At 35.1% G+C, this 22,821-nt stretch overlaps 1 protein-coding gene across 1 annotated transcript; it reads left to right on the top strand.

Annotated features, from left to right (window-relative positions):
- The first annotated feature begins 2,141 nt into the window (after nt 1–2,141).
- Nucleotides 2,142–8,440, top strand: LOC149173706 (putative pectinesterase 68). The gene is made up of 5 exons (XM_089427975.1): nt 2,142–3,018; nt 4,366–4,555; nt 7,021–7,227; nt 7,364–7,596; nt 7,921–8,440. Exons 1-5 carry the CDS (start codon nt 2,591–2,593, stop codon nt 8,117–8,119), a joined length of 1,257 nt encoding a protein of 418 aa, XP_089284101.1. The 5' UTR covers nt 2,142–2,590; the 3' UTR covers nt 8,120–8,440.
- The last annotated feature ends 14,381 nt before the right edge of the window (nt 8,441–22,821 follow it).

Genomic DNA, 22,821 nt, shown 5'->3' with positions numbered 1-22,821 from the left:
AACCACATGGGATTCATTGTTTCAAGTTTTGGGATGATAATTAAATCTCAAAGAACCCAAGTAATCTCAAATCACTCACCCTTACAAAAAAAGGCCATGCAATATTTTATGGGTGAGATTCATAATATGGAAAAATGTGATGGGCTTCCTTTGCAAGACAAAATCAACTACTTGGTTCTCGTGAAGGTGGTTTCAAGTAGGAAATCCAACCTTTCCTTCCTTTCTAATTTTTTCTTAACGAGGATCATTTCCTGAACAGGGTACTTTTACTGGTTATGTCCCTGTTGTACCTGGAATTCGAACTGCATAACCTACAACAGAGTCAAGGTATTTCACTGGTTATGTTGTTGTTTTTACTAGTTATGTTATTGTTGTACTTGCAATTGGAACTACAATACCTTATAACAGAGTCTGTAGGATCGTCTCTTGAATCAAGGAGTAGGTTTCGTTGAGCCCAAATCCACTGGAAAGTATCACGACCCCTCGATATATGCTTTCTGACTGTTCTACCCCAATAAACAACAACAACTTGCCTCAATTGTGACCTCTAGGCAACTGAGTCTTCTTAGCTCCACAAAAAAGCAAATGTTTTACTTTAAGGATGAAGTGCTTTTATATACTCTTCTTAGGTCTCATACTATAAATGGCACTTCAGGTTATGATCGATATAGATGAATGGTTCACTTCAACTATGGTTCAACTCTAAACTTCCCCTGTGCTTCGAATTTGTATGCAACAGAGTTCCAACTCTAGCGATATTATGTAAAAGAGATGGCCTCTCTCACAACAGAGAATAGATATTTGTGAAAAGTAGAACTGACGCACAAAGCTAAGTCAGAGATAAGAAATATGGATGAACAGACGTGAACGACGGGAAACAAGCACCACAGTTTTGGTTCACCAAGATCAAAAAGTATCCAAGGTGAAGGACATACACTAGATGAGAGAGAAAAGATGGAAAGCCAAGGTGAATGGCTTCAGTTAAGCCCAGTTGTAGACACCACCACACCAGTACATGCACACAACCATGTGGTGTGCGATGGTGTGTCGTGTGTACCAACAATAGACAATGTTTTACGAACCAAATATTGCCGAAAAAAAAAAAACCAACATTTAATGTCTATTAACTAATGCTAGAATTAGTTTTGGTTTTGAAAATACAAATTCCAAAAAATGAACAAGATAACCTATATAGTCTCTCTGCCTCGGGAAGAGGTCAAATAAGATCATCAACTATTTGATTGATCTATCAAATCATTATATCAACTTGATACGTTGAACAATCTTGTTTTATTAGGACAGATAAAAAAACTTTAGATTAAAATGAACACTAACTAATGTTAAAAACTAAAACCGATTACTATAGCCCTATGCTGCAAGCGATAAAGACTAATAAGATCAAAAAAATCTTTTAAAACTCTACATAAAAATTATTAAAATAATAAAATGATAAATGTGTCACTATATGATATACTTACCCAAAAATGAAGGTAATCCAGGTAAGTGGTATCACTCACAAGAGAGGAAAGTTAGGCATGGGGGGACCTTGTCGTGAAACTCTAGAGGCATATTAAGTGATTTACGTCCCAAATTAAATATTAGTTTTTATTTTTCAATGATTAAGAATTAGTAAAAAATAAGAAAATAATAAAATAAATATATATTTTAAAGAAATGTGTTTTTATGTTATCAAATTGAAAAATTATTAAATTAAATATTTAAAATTGAAATTTTATTAAATTAAATAATTAAAAATATTAATTTGATTTGATATAATAATTAAGATGATACATGTTATCCTTTCCAACATGGATTCTATTCCTTCAAATATGTTGAACTCTGAATTCTAACTATGTTCATATGATACACCAGAGACCGCATGTATAGTCACAATGTGCAGAATGGCACCAAAATTTTCCTCAAAGCTGTCATTATCCAAGTATAGTCACAACGTGCAGAATAACACCAAAAACATTCCTCAAAGCTGTCATTTTCCTAATATTATCACTCTTGAGGATGGGATGGGATGGGATGAATTTGTTGGCCAGACTAACAATCCGGCCCGCTAATGAGGGATGTGTTCAGTTTGTCCAGCAGAATGCCAAGTCTGGACATGAAAAATATAATCTCACTAGAAGGCTCAGTCAGTTTGCCAAAAATGGCCAACAGAATGATTCCACTAAAGAAGGATGCCTTCAAATTGTTTGGCCGAATCCCGTCTGGATCAGAAAGAAAAACTGTTTATTCTGTGAACCACGTAATCCCACTAAAGGAGGATGGGATGGGTTCAATTTGTTTGCCAGATTGGCCAGAACAATAAATCACCAATAAAGGATGAGAAGTGTTCAGTTTGTTTGGCAGAATACCGGGAATAACAAGACGGTAGTTGCGCTAAAATTGCAGCCCGCCAAAGCAGGTTCAGGTCGCCTTCCATATAAGAAGTAACAAAGATCAGTAGCGAGAACACTGAGAACATAAGGAAATAGCAATGACAGGCTACTGGTAGTTCAAGAATTGTTAGACCATCTCCTCAGCTAGATCTGGAAAGACATATTCACAAGCTTAGGGTTGAGGAGATAGTCCGGTAAAAATGGGAATCGGAGCGATCTTGCTATTTGCAGTGTTCTCCACAGAGCTGTATCCCGTCGTTCATGGTGTCGGTCTTCCAACATCGACCAGTACTGGTTTTCAAGATGGTGCCAGTGATCTCCTGGAGTTTTCAGATGAAACTGCAAATGATCATCGGGGCAATGGCACCAGCAAATCTCAGGCAGAACTAGATTTCAAGAATTGGCTGCAAACAGTAAAGCAAAAGACCGTCCCTAATAATGGTGGCGATTTGACCAGCTTCCTGAACGATGCTGCAACTGCAGATGTAAATGGAGAGGGTCCAGCCAAAGTGATAACCGTTGCCAAGACGGGAATTGCAGATTTCCGGCGTATACAAGATGCTGTAAACTCAGTTCCCGACGACAATCCACAGCGAGTTGTCATCTACATACAGAGTGGGATTTACAGGTGAGTTTAGCTTATTCAATTTTTCAGTCCTAATGTTTTAGCCCATCTGTGTCCAGAAAAAAATTCATGGAAACAGAGAAGTTTTGTGAGCGTTGGGAATTATGGTTTCTTGAAGTTGTTGGATGATGACTGAATGTGTTTGACCTAAAAATTGGGCGTAATAATGATTAGCCTTTGCATTTGTTGGGAATTACAGTGGAATGAGATCTTGGATGATATTTCAAAGTGTTTGATCTCTGAAATTCTAATGCCAATGCCAGACTATATTGAAAACATGGATGATATTTGAATGTGTTTGATCTCTGGAATCTTGTTCTGAGTTATTTTTTTAGATCTGTTAAAAGAGCATTTAATAATTGGTTGAATCTTATAATTCAGAATACCACCAACATAGACTTATCTTGATAAATCCCATCTATGATAAATTTATATTAAAGATTTAACACAGATAAAAGAACGGGTATCTAACCCACACAGCCGGTAGAGCATCTTGATTTTCTTGGGACTGTCAAAACTGTATTTCTATTAAGAGTATGGGTGATGCAGGTTCTATAGTCACTCCAGATAAAAGAATGGGGATCTAACCCACACTGCCTGCAGAGAACCTTGATTTTCTTGGGACTGTCAAAGCTGTATTTCTATTAAGAGCATGGGTGATGCAGGTTATATAGTCTCTCGTGTTTCTGTATGAGAATCCAATTGTATTCCAGGGTTCCAATATGATTGGCCATTACACCAAAATATGTCAGGTATTAAAATTTTAAATATTATGTTGAGTGGATGGCTAGTCCATGTTATTAGGGTGTGGTCAGTCCATTTTTACATGAGAATCAGCTTGAGCTGAGGCTAGTCATTTTATGTACTTAGCTGAGGCTTTAATATTAGGGTTTTTCATTACACTAAAACCCCAGTAAGTATTAGTAAACTTCTAAATTCTTATCATTATGTTAATAAATTTCCAAACTCTTACCATTATGTTGAATAGATTTCCAAACTCTTACTATTATATTAAAAATTTAAATGAGATTAATATCTAAGAGTAATAATTAGTCCACCAGATCAAATTCCCAGAAATACAGTTATTAGTCCAACCCCTTTTTCTCCTTTCTGTTCTTTTATAAGGATTTCTACTTTGCCCTTTTCTTGCTTTTGGTATCAGTTTTTCGGCATTCTTGGAATTTCATATCAAGATTAGCTCTCCATGAAATTAGAGTCAGGCTGGAACTTCCTTTTTTATGTTCAAAGCTATGTATTCCTGATCCTGTTTTAAAACTAATAACCGAGAATGACCTGAGTTGGTCTGAGAGTTCTGAAATCTTAATTAATTTGATAACGGTTATGATGCAGAGAGAAAGTTTTCGTCCCCAAGACCAAACCACGCATCACTTTTCAGGGACAAGGTAAACGTTCAACCGTTATAACATGGGGTGATACTGCGTACACGCTGGATAAAACTGGGAGACCCATTGGCACTTACAAGAGTGCATCTGTTGCTGTAGAGTCGGATTTTTTTGTTGCTGCAAATATCTCATTCCAGGCATGTATATATTCACAATTATATCTCTTAGTGTTATGAGTATCATATATTAGATCCAGAAAATGAAACACAGTCATAATATTTTAATGTGATGTTTTCCAAAAAATTTAACCGTACATAAACCTGATTCTCGAATTGCAATAGCATTTCCTAAGCTGATTGTTTTGGAGAGAGCAAATTTTTTATTGGTATAATATTTTTAATTATTTTAATAAATATAAATAATAATTTTTTTTAATTATATTAATAGGCGAGTATATATTGGAAGTTCTTTAATATTGTTTTTTAGTTAAGAGTTATTTTTTTTTGCATATAAAGAATAGGTTGAGCTTTTAAAAAATTGTTTTTAACATGTACAAAACCTTTTTTATCGTGTCCTCCAATAGTGAACGTGCAACATGACCTAAAACATGTCTAAAATGTTTTTAATTGTGTCCTCCAACAGTGACAAGCGTTTTCCAGGTGACAAAAACGTGCCTTAATGTTTTTGCCCCTTAGGACACGTGTCCCACAAAAAGTGACTCATACTTGCTTTTAGGAAACGTGTCTCATAAAAAGTCACTCATAAGCCATTTTTGCCCAGGACACGTGTCCCACAAAAATTCACTCATAAATCGCCCGTAAGGACAGGGGTCCCACAAAAAATCACTCATAAAGCCCGCGCATGGTTCATTTTTTTGTCTCTTGGGTCATTTTTCACTGTCGAAGCTCGCTGGAGTGTTAGAACTTGGTCATTGTTTACTCATTGGAGTCATTGTTGTGTTGTGTTGGAAATTCTTTTAGCGATTTCCAATGGTGAACTTCCAATTGTGAACTTCACATCGACCTAGGTCCTGTATAATAGCATTCATGGTTTGGGGCTTAAATTTTTTCTTTTTGAGCTTGCAGGGCTTCTTTGTATTCCATAGGCCCATACTTATGTAATTTGTATCAATGTATTTAAGAGCCTTTTCATATGTCCCTTACCATTCATTCACGATTTTTAACTTTTGAAATAGCTTTCTTCATGGTCTTTATAGCTTGATTCATTTGTTTTTCTCTAAATATTTATCCACAAACATTTCCCATGTTCTGAAATTTGGTTTTCCTCTTTTTTCTAAAACATGTTCAAGAAAGACTCTGTGGCCTGCCTTTTCAATCATTCATTTTGTGATATAGGCATCAATTAGTACTTTGGGCACTCTAATATCATAACTTAGGCAATCCAATTCCCACTCTTCAAAACATTTTTGGACTCCCTGCATATCTCCAAGTTTGACCAATGAAGAAAGCATGCATATATAGCCATTGTATTGTTTTAATTGCAAATTTCAATGGCTACAAAGAGTTGACTTACATATATAGGGCTCTACCTACTTGAGTCTGTCTTGCAATTGCCCACATTTTCCAAGATGTGCAATTTGAGTAAGTCATATTCATATACTAGTCAACAAGAGAGCTAAAACTGCCCAGAAAAAAAATATCAGTGTCTGATGTCATATGTGCAATAGGCAGAATGCCCCTTAAGTTAATAACATGAAGATTCAAGAATGAACATTGAACTGTGAGCAATGAACATCATTTATGTAGTAAATTAATAAATTAATACTATAACAATATTTCAGTATTATATATATATATATATATATAAAATGTGTCATTGTGTCTCATGTAGAATACTTGTATTTATCTGTCCTTAATGTCTCGTGTCCTTGTGCCATGTGACTTAGCCCTCTAGGTATCACTAGTGGGTAATTCCATTCAAGGTGACATGATTTTCCATACATAATAGTGATGAGTTAACCTGCATTAATAGATGGCAGTCAATAATATCTATTCTCACTAAACTGAGTTACTATAAATTTTCTCACCATATTAAAAAAAATATATATTAGAAATTGATAAAAAAAATTGTGCTCTATAGTGGAATATATTTTATGTTGTTTTCCTTTAGATCTTCACCAATTTTTCCATTGTTTCCTGTATGTAAGCAAATCGGCATCCATTTGTATGCACAGAAACTAGATTCAGGCGTTAACCAAAAGTTGTATGTAACTATGAGAATGGAAAGGAATCATTGCTGTGAAAAAGCTGGATTGAGAAAAAACCCATACACTTTCATTTTAGTTATAAGGGGCTATCCAGATGGATAAGACATATATGACTGTCTTAGTTGACTGGCTGATTGCAATCTGTCTTATTCAAATCTTTTTATTAATTTTGTTGTTTCCTGGAATTTCGATGTCTAATTACCAATTTTCCAACTAGTTAGTTAAAAAATCTCTGTTATTATAACCTTCTTTATCATTTTACATTACACCTCTGCATGCAATAAAATCTCTGTTATTATTATAACCTACTTGATCATTTTAACATATTCATCTATATGCAACGAAATCTTCGTTATTATAACCTCCTTAATGTAATGATCAGATTGTTTTCTTACGCTGTTTGACATATTGGGATTATTTACTTTTGATGTACAGAACGATGCGTATTTTCCCAATTCGGTCAACAAATATAGACAAGCTGTAGCAATGAGGATTTCAGGAGAAATGGCTATGTTCTACAGCTGCGGGTTTTTTGGTCACCAGGATACTCTTTTCGATGATAAAGGCAGCCATTATTTTCGACAGTGCACCATTAAGGGCTCAGTGGACTACATCTTTGGAAATGGCAAATCTTTATACGAGGTTTATATAAATCTGATTCATTATCAATTTATGGGCCATACATTGTATTGTAATCTAAAGCTTCTGCCACCTTGCTTCTGTATTCTGCCTGGAAAAATGCATTATTCCTAAAATACTGTTTATATTATACCTGCAGCGCTGTGCCATACGTTCACTGACAAAGTTTGGAGCCATAACAGCTCAGGGCCGTGCTGATCCATCAGAGCCTACGGGCTTTGCGTTTCTGAAATGTCGGATAAATGGGCCTGGCAGTCCATATCTTGGGCGTGCATGGCGTGATTTCTCTCGCGTTGTTTACATCAATTCAATGTTCAACGTCGACCTCGGGCCTGAAGCCTGGTCAGACTTTGGTCACCCGGGACGTAAAAGGTATGGTATTCAGAAACCATTTTCGTACATAGTGTTAGGGGATTAATCCAATTTTTTCTAATCTAAATTTCTATGTCAGTAAATTTCAGCATAAATGCTGGTATATGAATCTTGTGTTCTCTCTACATGTTTAAAATTGAAAGTAACAAAATTTGGCTTTTACCAATTATTTTGAAAGTAACAAAAATTGGCTTATCCTCATTCTAGTATATTCTTGTGTTGCAAGGCTTGCACAGATGGACTAAATTTCTGTTTCCATTTGTACTGTATATTCTTGTGTTGCAAGGCTTGCACAGATTGACTAAATTTATGTTCCCATTTCAGCACTGCATATTATGGAATGTACCAATGCTCCGGGCCTGGTGCAGAAACTGCCATGAAATCCGGATGGACAAAGGAACTCACACATGAAGAAGCCAAACCATTTCTGGACAGGAGTTTCATCAATGCTGCTGATTGGCTTCGACCTTCTGCTGAACTCACTCTTGATCCCACACGATTGGGATCTCAAAAAATTAACTAGTCAATTTGGACCGATCGAAATTTAGAGTGTTTGGGCTTTCTTTATATATCGTTCACAGCTATTGTATATGGTTGTATGGCGAATGCTCTGTTTTGGGCATATATGGTGAAGGATCATGATACCACTTCTCTCTGTTGAATCGCATACAGTAACTTCTCAAACTCGCCACGCCATTTATTCAAGTGGTTGCCCCGTCTCGTCTCAGAAATTGTGAATTAACTCCTAATTCTACGTATTGTTTGTGTTCTCAAGACTCGAAGATATTTTATTCTTTGGGTCCTCGTGCTCGGTATTTCGAGGATATTGATCAAATAATTGAATGGAGAAATTTTTTAAATTCGTTTTTTTATTATTATTTTATTTTGATCTTCTAAATTAAAAGAATTTTGAAGTTGGTATAATTTTGGTTTTCAAAAAATATATATATGATTGGATTTTATATGTATTTATGTGAGTAATTTATTGTTTTCAATTAAACAAAACAATATAGTTTTTCACTTAGTTTAATTATTAAACTTTGAAAGGTATACATAGTTAAATAGTAGCTATTGGTTTTGTTTAAATATAGTTAAAATAGAGTGAAAAACAATAAAAACATATAACTTTATATTAATTCATAACACGATAATTCATGATTGCATTATTTCTGTTTAGGAAGAAACTATAAGAACTCTATTTGTGGATGGTTTTTTTTATAAACTTTAATACCATATTTGTTTATTTTAATATATTATTTGTATAGATATGTATGGAAATTTTATATTTTATGACAAAAAAGTACTACCTTCTAAGAAGGCTATGGGTATCGAAGTATTTTAGTTAACAACAAAAAGTTTCCAGCATAGATGATTTATTATACTAGTCAATATTGAAGATAAATTACACATGAAAGTGTTCTAAAGAGTTTCTTGATAAATAATATATTGTAGTGAACTTATATTTTTAGCACATTAAGCTAGAATATGCATTTAGATTTAAATCCTTTCTCACTCTTAATTTATGGGTATTGTCATATATTTTGATATATTTATTATGTGTATATATGTTTTTTATGCATTTTCTAAGATGATTTATGAACTTTCATGTATTTGGGAGTTGACTTATGGACCCAAATGTTGTGAACATTTTAAGGAAATTATATTTATAAATCTTATTGTACAATAAAAGACAATCAAATAAGAGTTGAATATTGTATTGTAAATAACTTCATTACAATCTTTTAAATAATTTTAATAACAATGATAACCTAAAATCAACTATCCACCATGAAAGTCAAATTCTCATGGTATACCAAAAGTCATGGTCTTTAATTCATGAACTAATCATAAATGAAGATGCAATACAATATGAGTATCTAATCATTTTGTTTCTATGTTGAAAATAGTTTCCTTTAATATTATTAAATATCTATAAGTAAAAAGTAGAAGTCTTTAGATGTCAAACTTATTTCTCATTAAAATAATTTTGATAACAATGATAACCTCTACCCACCATGAAAGTCAAGTTCTCTTTATTCACCCAAAATTATGATATAATTTGTATATTAATTATAAACAAAAATGTATTACAATATGAATATGTAATCATTTTATTTTTGTGTTTGAAAGAGCTTCCTTCATAATTATTAAAAATTTATTATATATCAAAATTTGAAAATAGAAAAATTATATTATTAAAAATTTGATAACATCAAATTAACTACCTACTATCAAAGTCAAGTTTCAATGGTATACCCAAAACTATGGTCTAAATCATTAATGAAGATGCATTACAATATAAATATGTAATCTTTTTCATTTTGTATTTTGTTTATGAATAGAAGTATTTTCCTTCAAAATAATAAAATATGTATATTAAAATTAGAAAGGAATGAAATTATAATATCAAAAATTTAATTCATTAATTAAATAATATGATAATTTTTTTTATCAATATTTTTATGTATATAATATTTCATATTTTTTTTAAATGTATATATTTTTTAAAAAATATAACATTATTTAAATAATAAAAATAATACTAAATCACTATATTAATATTATAGCTTAAATCATATTTATCCACACCCAAAAAAAAATCCAGTCTACATTTATCCTCAACCTAAATTCACTCAACATACAATTTTGATAATAAACTTACTTTTAATTATAAATAACTTAATTTTATTAATGATATTTTAATTTTAATTAATTATTAATTAATAAATTAATTTAATTTTAAATAATATTAATTTCAAAAACTTATATTATTTATCACAAATGTTATGTATAGACATTTAAGTATGAAAGGACCGTTGTCTATAACGCAACTTTTTGAAAGTCTTTCTGGCGGGTTTTTCCGGTCGAAATCCGCCAGGAATTTATTGGAATCGCAAGTTTGATAGCTAGTTTCTGCACAATGAAAGCGTCCCAGGGGTTTTTCAGGGTGCTGAATCCAAATATGCAGTTAAAAAACCATTTTAACTGCAACAAATCAAGATTTAACCTCAATTTCTTCTGCTGGATTCTGTCACCTGAATCTCCAAAAAGTCGCATTATAGATAACTCCTTTTTATACGGTCCTTTCATACTCGGAATTCCCGTCCAAAGAATGTGGGAGGTTGGCAAAGTTTTTGTATTTATGGCAGGGTGATCAATATTTAACAGGTCATAAGTTTATTAATGCAATCGGGTTGTATATGTTCGACCATTAGATTTAAACAAGTATAAATTTAATGGTGATATACAAACTGACAGCAATAATAATTATAACTGCATTAATAACTCTATAAACTGGAAAAATAAGTGTTGCCCCTATGGCACCGTTTAGCAATTTCTTCTGCTGGATTCCGTCACCTGAATCTCCAAAAAGTCGCATTATAGATAACTCCTTTTTATACGGTCCTTTCATACTCGGAATTCCCGTCCAAAGAATGTGGGAGGTTGGCAAAGTTTTTGTGTTTGTATTTATGGCAGGGTGATCAATATTTAACAGGTCATAAGTTTATTAATGCAATCGGGTTGTATATGTTCGACCATTAGATTTAAACAAGTATAAATTTAATGGTGATATACAAACTGACAGCAATAATAATTATAACTGCATTAATAACTCTATAAACTGGAAAAATAAGTGTTGCCCCTATGGCACCGTTTAGCAGTTATGTCACTAGCACGATGATCAATATTTAGCAAATCATAAATTCGTGACCATTAGATTTAAACAAGTATAAAACTAATGGTAAACATATACAAACTGACAGTAATAATAGTTATAACCGCATTAATAGCTCCATAAACTGGAAAATAAATGTTGCCCCTATGGCACGGTGAACCATATTTCCTATGTTATCGGGCCATAAATGAACCGAGGGTATATATACCCACTGTTCAATTTCGACCTTAGCAAAATCGAACGGTGGACATATGCACCCGTCGGTCATTTATGACCCGATAGCATGGGATTTATTGATCCCGGCGGCACCGTTTAGCACTTACGGCACCGTCAGAGGTTCATTCGCAGTTTCTAATGTACGTAGTAAAGTCATTCCAAGTCAGAGAGGATAAGAGATGGCCTTCTTGATAGAATTTTTAATGCTCACTGCTGACTGTGGTTTTCGCTACGTTTTGGTTGGTGGGTATCGCACCTCTTTGCTTGCGTGTCCATGACAACCATTGTACACTGTAACAACTCATGTCGATGGATAATGATGACTCAATAAGACGAGAGTAGCATTCACCCATCCCAATTTAAAAGAATAGATTTAAAATAATAAAATAAATAAAATAGATTTAAAATTATAATAATAAAATTATTTTTTATTTATAAAATTAACATTACAAATGGGGCGTTCAAATTTTTGGTCAAATAACAAATAATTAAAAATCAACGCATATCCAATGTGTTATATTCAAGGAATGATAATATTACTTTGATGAAATATCAAATATATTTTCAGAGGTTTAGAGTTTTGATCTTTCACCATATTCCATAGACATAGACATGAGTTAAAATGGATCTAATTTTCTCTTTTAAATAAATTTTATTCCATATGAATATTATAGATCATTTATTATTATTATTATTATTTTAATTTGACTAAATTAAAATATTTGTAGTATATTATGTTACAATATATTTATTCTATTGAACTAATTTCTATCCTATTAAACTAAAAACATTTTTTAACACAATAAATATATTAAAAATATTTAATTAAAAAAATTAGATCTTTTTCATTTGATTTTTTTGTCCATTAATATGCTTAATATTGTTTTTTTTTTCATTCAAGTAATATGTTTAATATTTATAAAGTATTCATAGTTATTGATTAAGGTGGAGTTGAGAATTTACATTATTTGTAAATATAATAATTATAAGAAATTAGAAATAGAGTTATTGTTAGACACATACATGGTAACACAAGAGATGAATGATAAACACGAGCGTGTGTTTATTATTGACAATGATATACATTTATAGTACATTCTCATGACCTTTGGTTTCGTATTCCCGCGTCTCTTGGACTTCCTTAGACTATTCAGTCTCCACACCAACCCTTAGAGGATTAGGTGTCCAACATTCCCCCCCTTAATCCGAAGGGTTATGTATGAGTCCAAGAAGAGAGTTGTAATAGAAAATGTGCAAAAATGCATGGAAGCACTAGGCTAAATGTGCTCTCTGAAATGTTGGTATAAGGGAGGTGGTTTAAGGATGACCACCAACACTGGAATGCTTAGTGTAGTTCCCAAAACTCTTCTAATTCTGGCATGAAGCTCAGGTCTTCTGCTAGAGGAAGTGCTCCTAATGTTTTGAAGAGGGAAACCTTCAACCAATAAAGGGAGGTCTCACCCCGCATAAAAGGGAGAACCTTAACCTAAAAAGGGAGGTCTCAACCTGTGATGGTTTAAGGATGACCAACAACTCTGGAATGCTTAATGCACTTCCTGGAACTCTTCCAAAACTCGCAAGAAGCTAAACTCTTCTGCTAGAGGAAGTGTCCCCAATTATTTAAAGAGGCATCACTAACTGAAGGCATGATCAGGGGCATCTTTGTCTCTGGCTACAACTCTGAATCTGGTATGTCAGGTTGTGGCTCAGGCTCACTTGATGTGGCTTTGAAGCTTGTAGATGACCATCATTTCCCCCCCTATCAGATACAAGGTGAGATGATGAAGAAAACTCAACTGCAAGACTGTTCAATACTCTAGAACAGGTTCAGACATATCACTGAAATATCTTTTTGGTTGTTGATGCCCATTGCTAAGAAGAGATCCATCCAAGAAGAATCTTTGTTCTTGCAAGAGGCTTGTTTTTGAAGCATTTGTTTGAAGAATGACTGGTTTTATGATAGTGCTCACATGGGTGAAGATAAAAACATTGATCTTTCTTATGGCCAACTCGGTCACAGTGTTGGAATTTAATAACTTGTTGTGACTGATGTGGAAGAGGAGCAGAATCTGAAACAGTTGAAGGTGGACTGTCAGGAAGGAATCCAACACTCTAAAACTGAATGAGCTTTGAGTAATTTGGAATATGAAAGGAAATGTCCTTGCCATATCCAAGACCTATTCTGTGCTTATTATGGACAAGCTCTTCCCAAGGTCTGATGATGGGCTTGGGAAGTGCAAACTGAAGTTCTGCACCTGCATGTACAACTGATGCTTCATTGGGTACTAAATTTGAATGAACTTCAACAATATTAACTTGTTGTTGATGGGTGGATGTCTCAATGTTCTGAACAAAAATAGATTCAGAATGATGTCTATTTTGATGTAGCTCTTCTTGTTGGAATTGAGATTCGAGCTACAAAAACCAATTTTCTCATGTGCATTTTCAGACAAATTTTAATATTAGAAAGTGTATCAGAGCTAATTTTTACCATTCCATCAACAGTGGAATGAATTAGGATATTTAACAACTCTAATGCATCAACAATTCTAGCCATTGTCTCAGCAAAGAAATGAAGGCTCAACAATCCTAGTGAAGACTGTAGCAAGGCTAGACAAACCCTAGTTATTGAAGAGTTAAGAAATGAAGAACATCAGTTGTGCATCAAACCATCATTGAATATATAATGCAGGCATAAATGTCTCTTGAATCATTTAGTGATGCCACCCATAGAATTTCCTTCTTCACCGCACCAGAGGAGGAGCATGCACAATTGTCTGAGGGGGATTGTGAACTGGTGTACAAGGTGTTGCACAAGGAGTGGGCCTTCCTCCTAGTATTTAAATGGTAGTGAACAAATATTTCATATCCATATGAGATAACACAATTGGAGGGGTTTTCCAACGTCAGTTTGAGAAATACATTGTCCAATACCAGACTTTTAGAAACTCTGTAGGCGGCACAATTCCCTGGAATTCTCACGTTGCAAACGGCAGGAGCAGGGTGAACAATTTTTAAATATTTAAATTCGCTTAAAGGCAATACTTGCAACCCAAACAAGCTAGAGGGCACCAGCAACAGAAGGGAAACTCAACTCATTTTTCATTGATAGAAATGATAGCTCCAAATGAGACTTGGACCTTTGGCTCACAAGCAACTCAAACAAATACAAAAAATACCAGCGATGTAGAAATTACCCATAGATATTGAGTACATGGACATTCAAAATGTTTTGAATTCCTTTGACTATCGTATAGAGACATGCTCACTTGAAATCTCTCCAAAGAAACTGCAAACAACCTACCAGATTTCGTGGAAATGCCTCAAACCAATTCCATTCTGTTGAACATCTATTCCCTTTCCTTTACGATCTCTTCTTCCTCACAATTTTTTTTTTTGTCCTTCGATTCAATGATCTTGAAATTAAACGTTATTGTCCAACTTGCCAATGTTCTCAGGAATTAATGACACATGGATCGGGCAAAACAACAACAGATTCTTCACAAGTACACAAATTGCCAAGGATCTTGCAAGGTCAAGAAATGAGGACCTCTGGAGGATCCTTAGGTGACAGTGAGGTGGAAAGCTCTCAAAAGCCACTGATGTGGGGATCTAGTGTGGACCAAAAGCAAGATAGTGTTGGTTCTCGAGGAAGGTTGGCTTCAGAGTATGGGGTGTCTCAATGCAGGTAGGACACGGTCTATTTAGACTCCTATTCTGTAATTCAAGGTGCTAGAGATACACAAAAATTATGCAGCCCAACATCATCTCAAAACATGGAAATATTCCAACGATTGAAACCTCCCCCAAAGCAGTTTCAGGATGAAGAGAATGGTATAATAGATCGCTTAGGAACTAAGTTACAACTCTCTAGTTCATGGTCATTCATGCCCTCTGACAATCCATATGAGTTGACGGAGTCTGATTTGAAGCTTTCTGTGACATCTAATCCATCTCATAAGAAAGCAGGATTGGGAAAATGGAGTGGCTTGGATCCTCCCCCACTTCTTTCTGATGTTGGCTCCAAATAATCACAAGGAAACTGGTTTGTATCATTAATCTCACAACCTCAAGTAGACTTTTCTGGAACACATGCTCCCGGACAGCTGGAAATAAATCTTGCTAGAAGCATTGGAACCAGCAACTTGGGAATGGCTTGGATATGTGTAGCAGTCACTGGCCACTTTCCCTATGCTAAAGACAAAACCGCTCTCTTTTCCATTGGGAACATTCTCGCCTCGATGCTCTGCCGAAGCGAAGCTTTTCTTAGATGTGTATTCTGGGTCACAATGAAGTTGTTGGGCAGGTGGTCATGGATTCCACTTGGTGTAAAGACTGCGACCACATTGTTTCTGCAATGTTTGGGAGGAATACACAGCGTTTGCGGGGTTTCGTCCACATTGTGGCTCATTTACTCCTTGCTCCAAATGCTCTCCCATCGTGAGGGAAATTCCGATGAGATTATAACAGTTTCAATTGCCATCCTTGGACTCCTTATCATAATATCACTCGCAACATTTTCTCTAGTCCATCACCTTCACCAAAATGTCTTTGAAAACTTTCACCGTTTTTCTGGTTGGGCTACGCTTGCTTTGCTCTGGGCCTTTTTATCCTCACTGCAAGCTACATCTAGTGGACAAGTCCTATGACATTCACGGTTTGAGTGTTGTCAAGAAGCAGGAATTCTCGTTCACTCTACTTATAATGTTGTCTATAATATTCCCATGGTTGTTCGCGAGAAGAGTTACCATAAAAGTGTTGGTGCCTTCGAATCATGTGAGCCTGATCAAATTCCAAGGCGGAATAGAATCAAGCATCCTGGGTAAAATCAGCTGATCACCCCTGTCATATTAGCATGCATTTGGGAGTGTTTTTCACCAATGTTGTTCAAGAAGAATCTTAGACTGGGGACCTACAAACCTAAAGTTATTCTTGGCGCTCCTCACAACAGCTACAATAGGCACATAGGAGTTACTACTGAGCAGAAAATATCTTTGGAAGAGCACTCAGGTGTAGAGTCCAGGGAGGTAGGAATGTGGGATTCAATACAAGAGTTACAGGAGTACCAGAGAGAAACGCTGAGCAACAGAGAATTCAACTGACCAAAATGACTAGACTTTTTGTATTCCTTGACCAATGCATGCCCAAGATACATTCAACCAGCACTCAAAAAGACCAGGAGACTAGGGTAATTTGTAGACTGTTAAATCTGCAAATTCGCCAGAGAAACGCTCTATTCACCATAAAGAACCTCACCCTTTTTTTTCTTCTATTTTTGAATAGAAGGTAAATGGTCATAGTACTGTGCACACAAAAATGACAAGTGTGTTTCTGCAAGATGATGTAATTGTGCAGGGAACGTTTCTTAGAGCTACTGCAGAACTAGGCAGAGATCGCAGCTACAATTTAGCAGACAACATATTCATGAAATGTAAGACTGACATGAACAGAGACGCCACAACTAGTGGCTCAAATTTTAGCAAGGTATAAATTCGCCTACAACTCTGATACCATGTTAGACACATACATGGCAAACACAAAATATGAATGATAAACATGAGTGTGTGTTTATTATTGACAATGATATACATTTATAGTACATTCACATGACCTTTGGTTTCGTATTCCAAGGTCTCTTGGACTTCCTTAGACTATTCAACTTCCACACCAACCCTTAGAGGATTAGGTATCCAACAGTTATTAGTGTTTAAAGCTTGGGTCGGAGAAATGAGAGTGAGTTTAGAGATCATTTTTTAATGTTTCATTTCTTGATGTATTTTTAAAAGGGTTTTTAATTTAATTATCTAATCAATATATAAGAGAAATAAATTATAATTATTAATGTTTATGAAAAGTATAAAAATTAAAAATAATTGATAAGTTAATGTTGATAGGTGGTTATCATTGATGTTAATTTAAGAAGTACCAGGAGCTACCTTGATTTTCCATGGAAAATTTGACATGGAAATTCCTAGAATCTTGTGTCAATATCCTTCTAGATAGATTCTCCTCAATGAGACGTTGATATATGGTACACCTCGTGGTTCCTCCTAGTTTGAGAGAAAATTGAGGTTGAATTTGAATACCTAGTTTTATGGGCTAAAACCCTAGGGGTAGAGACACGACACCTTATTCACGAATGGTTGTCAATATATGAATGGGATTTTCATTGTAATCTCACCATGTATAAGTTGAATAACTTCAAGATCCAGAGATAGTAAACCAATCATTGACTTCACACTTGGGTAGGACCATATGCACTGAGCCAATCATTAACTTCAAATTCTAGTTAAAAATATTTCAAAATAAGCTCTTCAACACAAATATTATATATGAAATTGAAAGGAAACCAAAGATTTCCTTCTTTAGAGCTCAAAGTAAAGCAGGTTAGAAAAAATAAATATTTCAAAATAATTAAATCTTCTAAGCTCTCCAACGTTCACTTAATAAAGCCCTCTCCAAAACATTATAACACATTGTAAACACAATCAACATGTAACTTTTCATTTACTTAAGGCTTAAGCTCAAATATATTATTTAGCTTAAGAAAATAATATTTTAATTTCAACGCCTAGCTCATTAAGCCCTCCTATCCTTCAACGTTCATTATTGAAACCCTCTCTAATATTCAACGTATAACTCATGGATATTTTCCTATAATGCTCCTCCAACGTCCAACTTATTGAGCCCTTAACCTCCCAAAGTTCATATTTTGGAGCCCTCTTAGCTGTAGGTTTTAACCCCATACAAAAATTACCTGCATAAGAATTCTAGAAACATAAAATAAATAATGGCAAGAGCATAAAACATAAAACAAATATACATAGAGATTTTCCCCTGGATCCCAAAATCGGGATTACCAAATTGATTTTTCATTATATTCCTTTCAATATTACAATACATATATATACATGTTGAAGCATCCATAAACCCATATCCATTAACCCTAGATTATAACATAACCATAGTTCCCTTGGTTGGATCTACAAAATACCCTGGGAAGAAAACCATCATGCCCAAACCCATCTGTGAAAACCACACACAAAACCATAGGTAGGTTCGCCCATCTAATATAGGGTCCAAAAAAAATTTCCCTGGGGCATTGCCTCAGACCCCGTAGTGGGGGATACTGCCCCCCTCAAACCCCCCTGTTGCACCCAGCACAACAATCAGGGGGGGTATTTCCCCCCTTGTGACCCCCCCGCGCATGGGGTTAGTCGTGGAAGGAATATAACACACACCCAACATTCTCCCACTTTTTGTTTTCTTTCCACTAGGGGCCACAAGAGAGCTTAGTCATTGGTCCAGCCCTGCAACACCCATTGTTTGTCTACACCAAGAAAACTTCTCAGTGCTCACAGACTTTGCCAATGCATCTGCAACATTCTTCAAAGTGTCCACCTTTACCAGCAACACCTTTTTGTCCTCAACCATATCCCTCACAAAGTGATACTGAACATCAATATGCTTTGTCTTTGAATGATAATCAGGGTTCCTTACCAACAAAATTGCACTTTGGCTATCACATTCTATCCTTATAGCTTTTTGCACCAACCCCATACTTGAACACAATCTCTGCAACCAAATTGCTTCCTTGCTTGCATGAGTGGCTGCCATGTATTTTTCCTATATAGTTGAAAGTTCCACTACAGATTGTCTCTTGCTCATCCAACTGACTGCACCTCCAAATAGGTTAAATACATACCCACTTGTAGATCTTCTTTGATCCAGATATCCTGACCAGACTACATCAACAAATCCATGGATGTCCAAAACTCTATCCAATCGTGGTCTTCCTTAGTAGCACAAACCATAATCACTAGTGCCACGCAAATATCTGAAAACCCATTTCACTGTTGTCCAATGATCCTTCCCTGGTTTTGACATAAACCTACTCAATACTCCCACTACATGTGCAATGTCTAGTCTAGTACATACCATTGCATACATCAGGCTACCGAGTGCACCTTCGTATGGAACACGAGACATGTCCTCTTCCTCTTCTTGTGTCTTAGGACGTTGTTCAGCAGATAACTTTAAACCGGCAGGAATAGGAACCTTTATTTATTTACTATCCTACATATTAAACCCCTACAGTATTGTCATGACATACTTCCTCTAGTTTAACTAGAGCTTCCTATTTGCCCAATCTCGTTTAATTTCCATGCCCAAAATATAGCTTGTAGCACCAAGATCTTTCATGTCAAATTTGGAGGAAAATTGGGTCTTCAATTCCTAGATAATTTATCTATTATTTCCAATCAACAACATGTCATCCACATACACTACCAAATAAATAACATGGTCACCAATTAATTTAAAATACACACTATGATCTTCTTTGCTTCTGGTGAAGCCAAGTCCCTGTATATATGTATCAAATTTCTGACACCACATCCTTGGTGATTGTTTTAACCCATACATATATTTTTTTAACCTGCATACCAGTTCTTTCTTACCCTTCATCACAAAGCCTTCAAGTTGCTTCATGTAGATCTCTTCTTCCAAATCCCCGTGAAGAAATGTTGTCTTCACATCCATCCATTCTACCTCAAAATAAAGAGCAGCAGCAACAAATAAAAGTAATCTAATAGAAGCTACCTTGGAAACAGGAGAAAAAATATCACCAAAATCAATTCCCGACACCTGGGAATAACCTTTTACTACCAACCAAGATTTTTATTTCTCCACCTTGCCTTCTACATTCATATTCTTCTTAAACAACCATTTGTTGCCAGGAGTTTCCTTCCATCTGACAACTCTACCAAATCCCAAGCCTCATTTTTGTGCAAAGATTCCATTTCATCAACTATCGCCTCTTTCCAAAGTTTTCCATCCTTTGAATCTACTGCTTCCCTGACAGTTCTGGGGTCATCATCAGTAATAGATAAAGAAAAATTTGAACTAAAAGAAGTTGGAATATACCTTTTTGGCTGCCTTCTTTCTTGAACTGATCTTCTCACAACTAGATTTTGTGGCTCTTCATCTTCTGATTCCTCTTCTGTTGTAGAGTCTAATTCCTCCTCATTTAGCTCAAACTCTATCTTCTCAGGTTCCTTTGGTAGGAATTCATGTTTAATAACATCTTTCACCTCTCTAAACACCACATCACATTTGTACACAACATTCCTTGTTTTTGGTTTCCAAAGATTATAGCCTTTTAAACCATCCTTATACCTAATAAAGATTCACCTTTAAGATTTACTATCCAACTTGGTTCTTTTCTCCTTCAGAACATGTACATATGCATCACATCCAAATACGCTCAGATGTGAAAGAGAGGGTCTCTTACCAGTCCAAACCTCTTGTGGAGTCTTATCCTCCAATGCTGATGAAGGTGATTTGTTGACCACGAAACATGTAGTCTCCACTGCCTCTACCCAAAATTCTTGTCCTAAATTGGCACCACTAAGCATGCTTCTCGCCTTTTCCATCAACGTCTTGTTCATTCTTTCTACAACTCCATTTTGTTGAGGTGTGTATGGAGTAGTCTTATGCCGTGCTATACCACACTTCTTACAAAAATCTTCAAATTCCTTCTTGCAAAACTCTCCACTGTTATCTGTCCTCGGCACCTTTATATTCTTCTTTGTCTGGATTTCCACCAAAACCTTAAATTCTTTAAACATGTCAAAGACTTCAAATTTCTTCCTGAGGAAATATATCCATGTATTCCTTGAGAAGTCATCTATAAGTGATACATAGTACACAGAATTACCCAGTGATGATACCAACACAGGTCCAAACACATCACTGTGCATAAGCTCTAATATCTGTTTTTCCCTCTTAGCATCAGAGGGGAAACTCACCCGATTATGCTTCCCATATACACAATTTTCACAGAAATCAAAATCCAGGGTTACATAGAAAGGAGACACTATCTCATCTATCATGTCTGAACTAGGGGCAAAAACTAATGCTGGTTTTTCATCTTACAGACTTATGACATCACCTTCAGCATCAATCGAGGTATTTTGTATCCATTTTTTGACTTGGATTTTGTAACCAGGGTTTTTAGAAATTTCTGACAGTGGAATTGGGATCTTAACCCTCTAAGTCTTTTTCAACATTAAATGTAGTCAAAATGTTTTTACCAGTTTGGGTAGTATCAATTGACTGAACTAAGGGTTGAATAAGATTTGTTTGAGCTTCAGCAGTTTTGGTACGTGGTTTGATTATTGGATTTCCTTTGGAGGTCTCCCAGGACTAGGCCTAGGCCTAAGATCATACCTCTTGTTTAACTCTGCAATTAGAAATTCAGAGAAAGCATGATATTTAGAGACTTGTGAAGCTTCCTGATCTTCTTGAACCTAATTTTGTTGTGTGAGAGAAAGGATTGTTGTTTGATTGGAAGAAGAATCCATACTATTAATATCTTCAGTAATTGTCATAATATTATCATCATGTTTTTGGTCATCTATCAATAGAGGAGTAGGAACCTGCTGATCATTACTAAGTCTCTAAATAATTTGTAGTGGTGGATTTCTGTTATACTGACCTTGATTTTGATTTTGGGGTCTAGTAACTATTTGTTGTATTTTCCTAGGTTGGGTCTCAATCTTTGAAATCCTATTTGATAGGTTTCTAAGAAGAGATGTTATTTTATCTATTTTGAGCCTTCTGATTTAGTTTTAGAGGAACTAGAGGGTTCTTGAACAGATTTGAGTTTTCTTTGGGCCTTTTCTTCCTTAAGTTTTAAATAAGTTGAGGTTGCCCTATTTGCTTCTACTTCTATAGTGTTTTTTTGCATATCTTCAAGAGTTCTTGAAGTTCTCTCTCGTAGCATAACAGCAAAGTCATCATCAAAAGCTTTAGAAAATCTGGACTTAGCTGCTGCTACAGGGGGCTTACAATCAGAAGGCATTTTGTGATAGATTTTATTGAATCTTTTGATAAAATCTGATACTGGTTCACCGAAGTTCCTTCTAATCTCTTCAAATTCTGTGAGGAAGTAAAGAGGATCCTTTTTCACACCCCATTGATTTTTAAATATGGTTGTAATCTATTCGCAATTTATAATGGAAGCTGGTAATTGTCTAAACCAAATCCTCACATTTCCTTCAAGTGATTATATGAAAAATCTCAAAACGTTTTCTTGTTCAATATTCATGTTGTTTGCAAAGTTTAGGAAAGCTTGAAGATGGTCCTCAGCTGAGGGACCAGTTTCTCCATTGTACTTGGGAAGGTATTATAAGTATCCAACTGGGAATGCATCAAGGTTATTAGGTAAGACTAAGGCAGCATATCTAGCCTGTACAATAGGTTAGAAATCCATGACAGCAGGTGGTGTATGATGTGTTTGTGTGGATGTAGAGGATGAAGAAGAAGTAGAG

The sequence above is a fragment of the Pinus tabuliformis genome, chromosome 4_2, assembly GCF_031772625.1.
Source record: "Pinus tabuliformis cultivar Carrire ecotype Pingquan chromosome 4_2, CPIR1, whole genome shotgun sequence".
In the NCBI taxonomy this organism is placed as follows: domain Eukaryota; kingdom Viridiplantae; phylum Streptophyta; class Pinopsida; order Pinales; family Pinaceae; genus Pinus; species Pinus tabuliformis.
The sequence above is the reverse complement of the archived record's forward strand: the minus strand, read 5'-3'. Positions and strand labels throughout refer to the sequence as shown.

Coding starts and splice junctions, on each gene's coding strand:
- LOC149173706 (XM_089427975.1), top strand. CDS start 2,591: ATGGGAATCGGAGCGATCTTGCTATTTGCAGTGTTCTCCACAGAGCTG. Junction 3,019..4,365: donor ATACAGAGTGGGATTTACAG/GTGAGTTTAGCT, acceptor GTTATGATGCAG/AGAGAAAGTTTTCGTCCCCA. Junction 4,556..7,020: donor CTGCAAATATCTCATTCCAG/GCATGTATATAT, acceptor TTTGATGTACAG/AACGATGCGTATTTTCCCAA.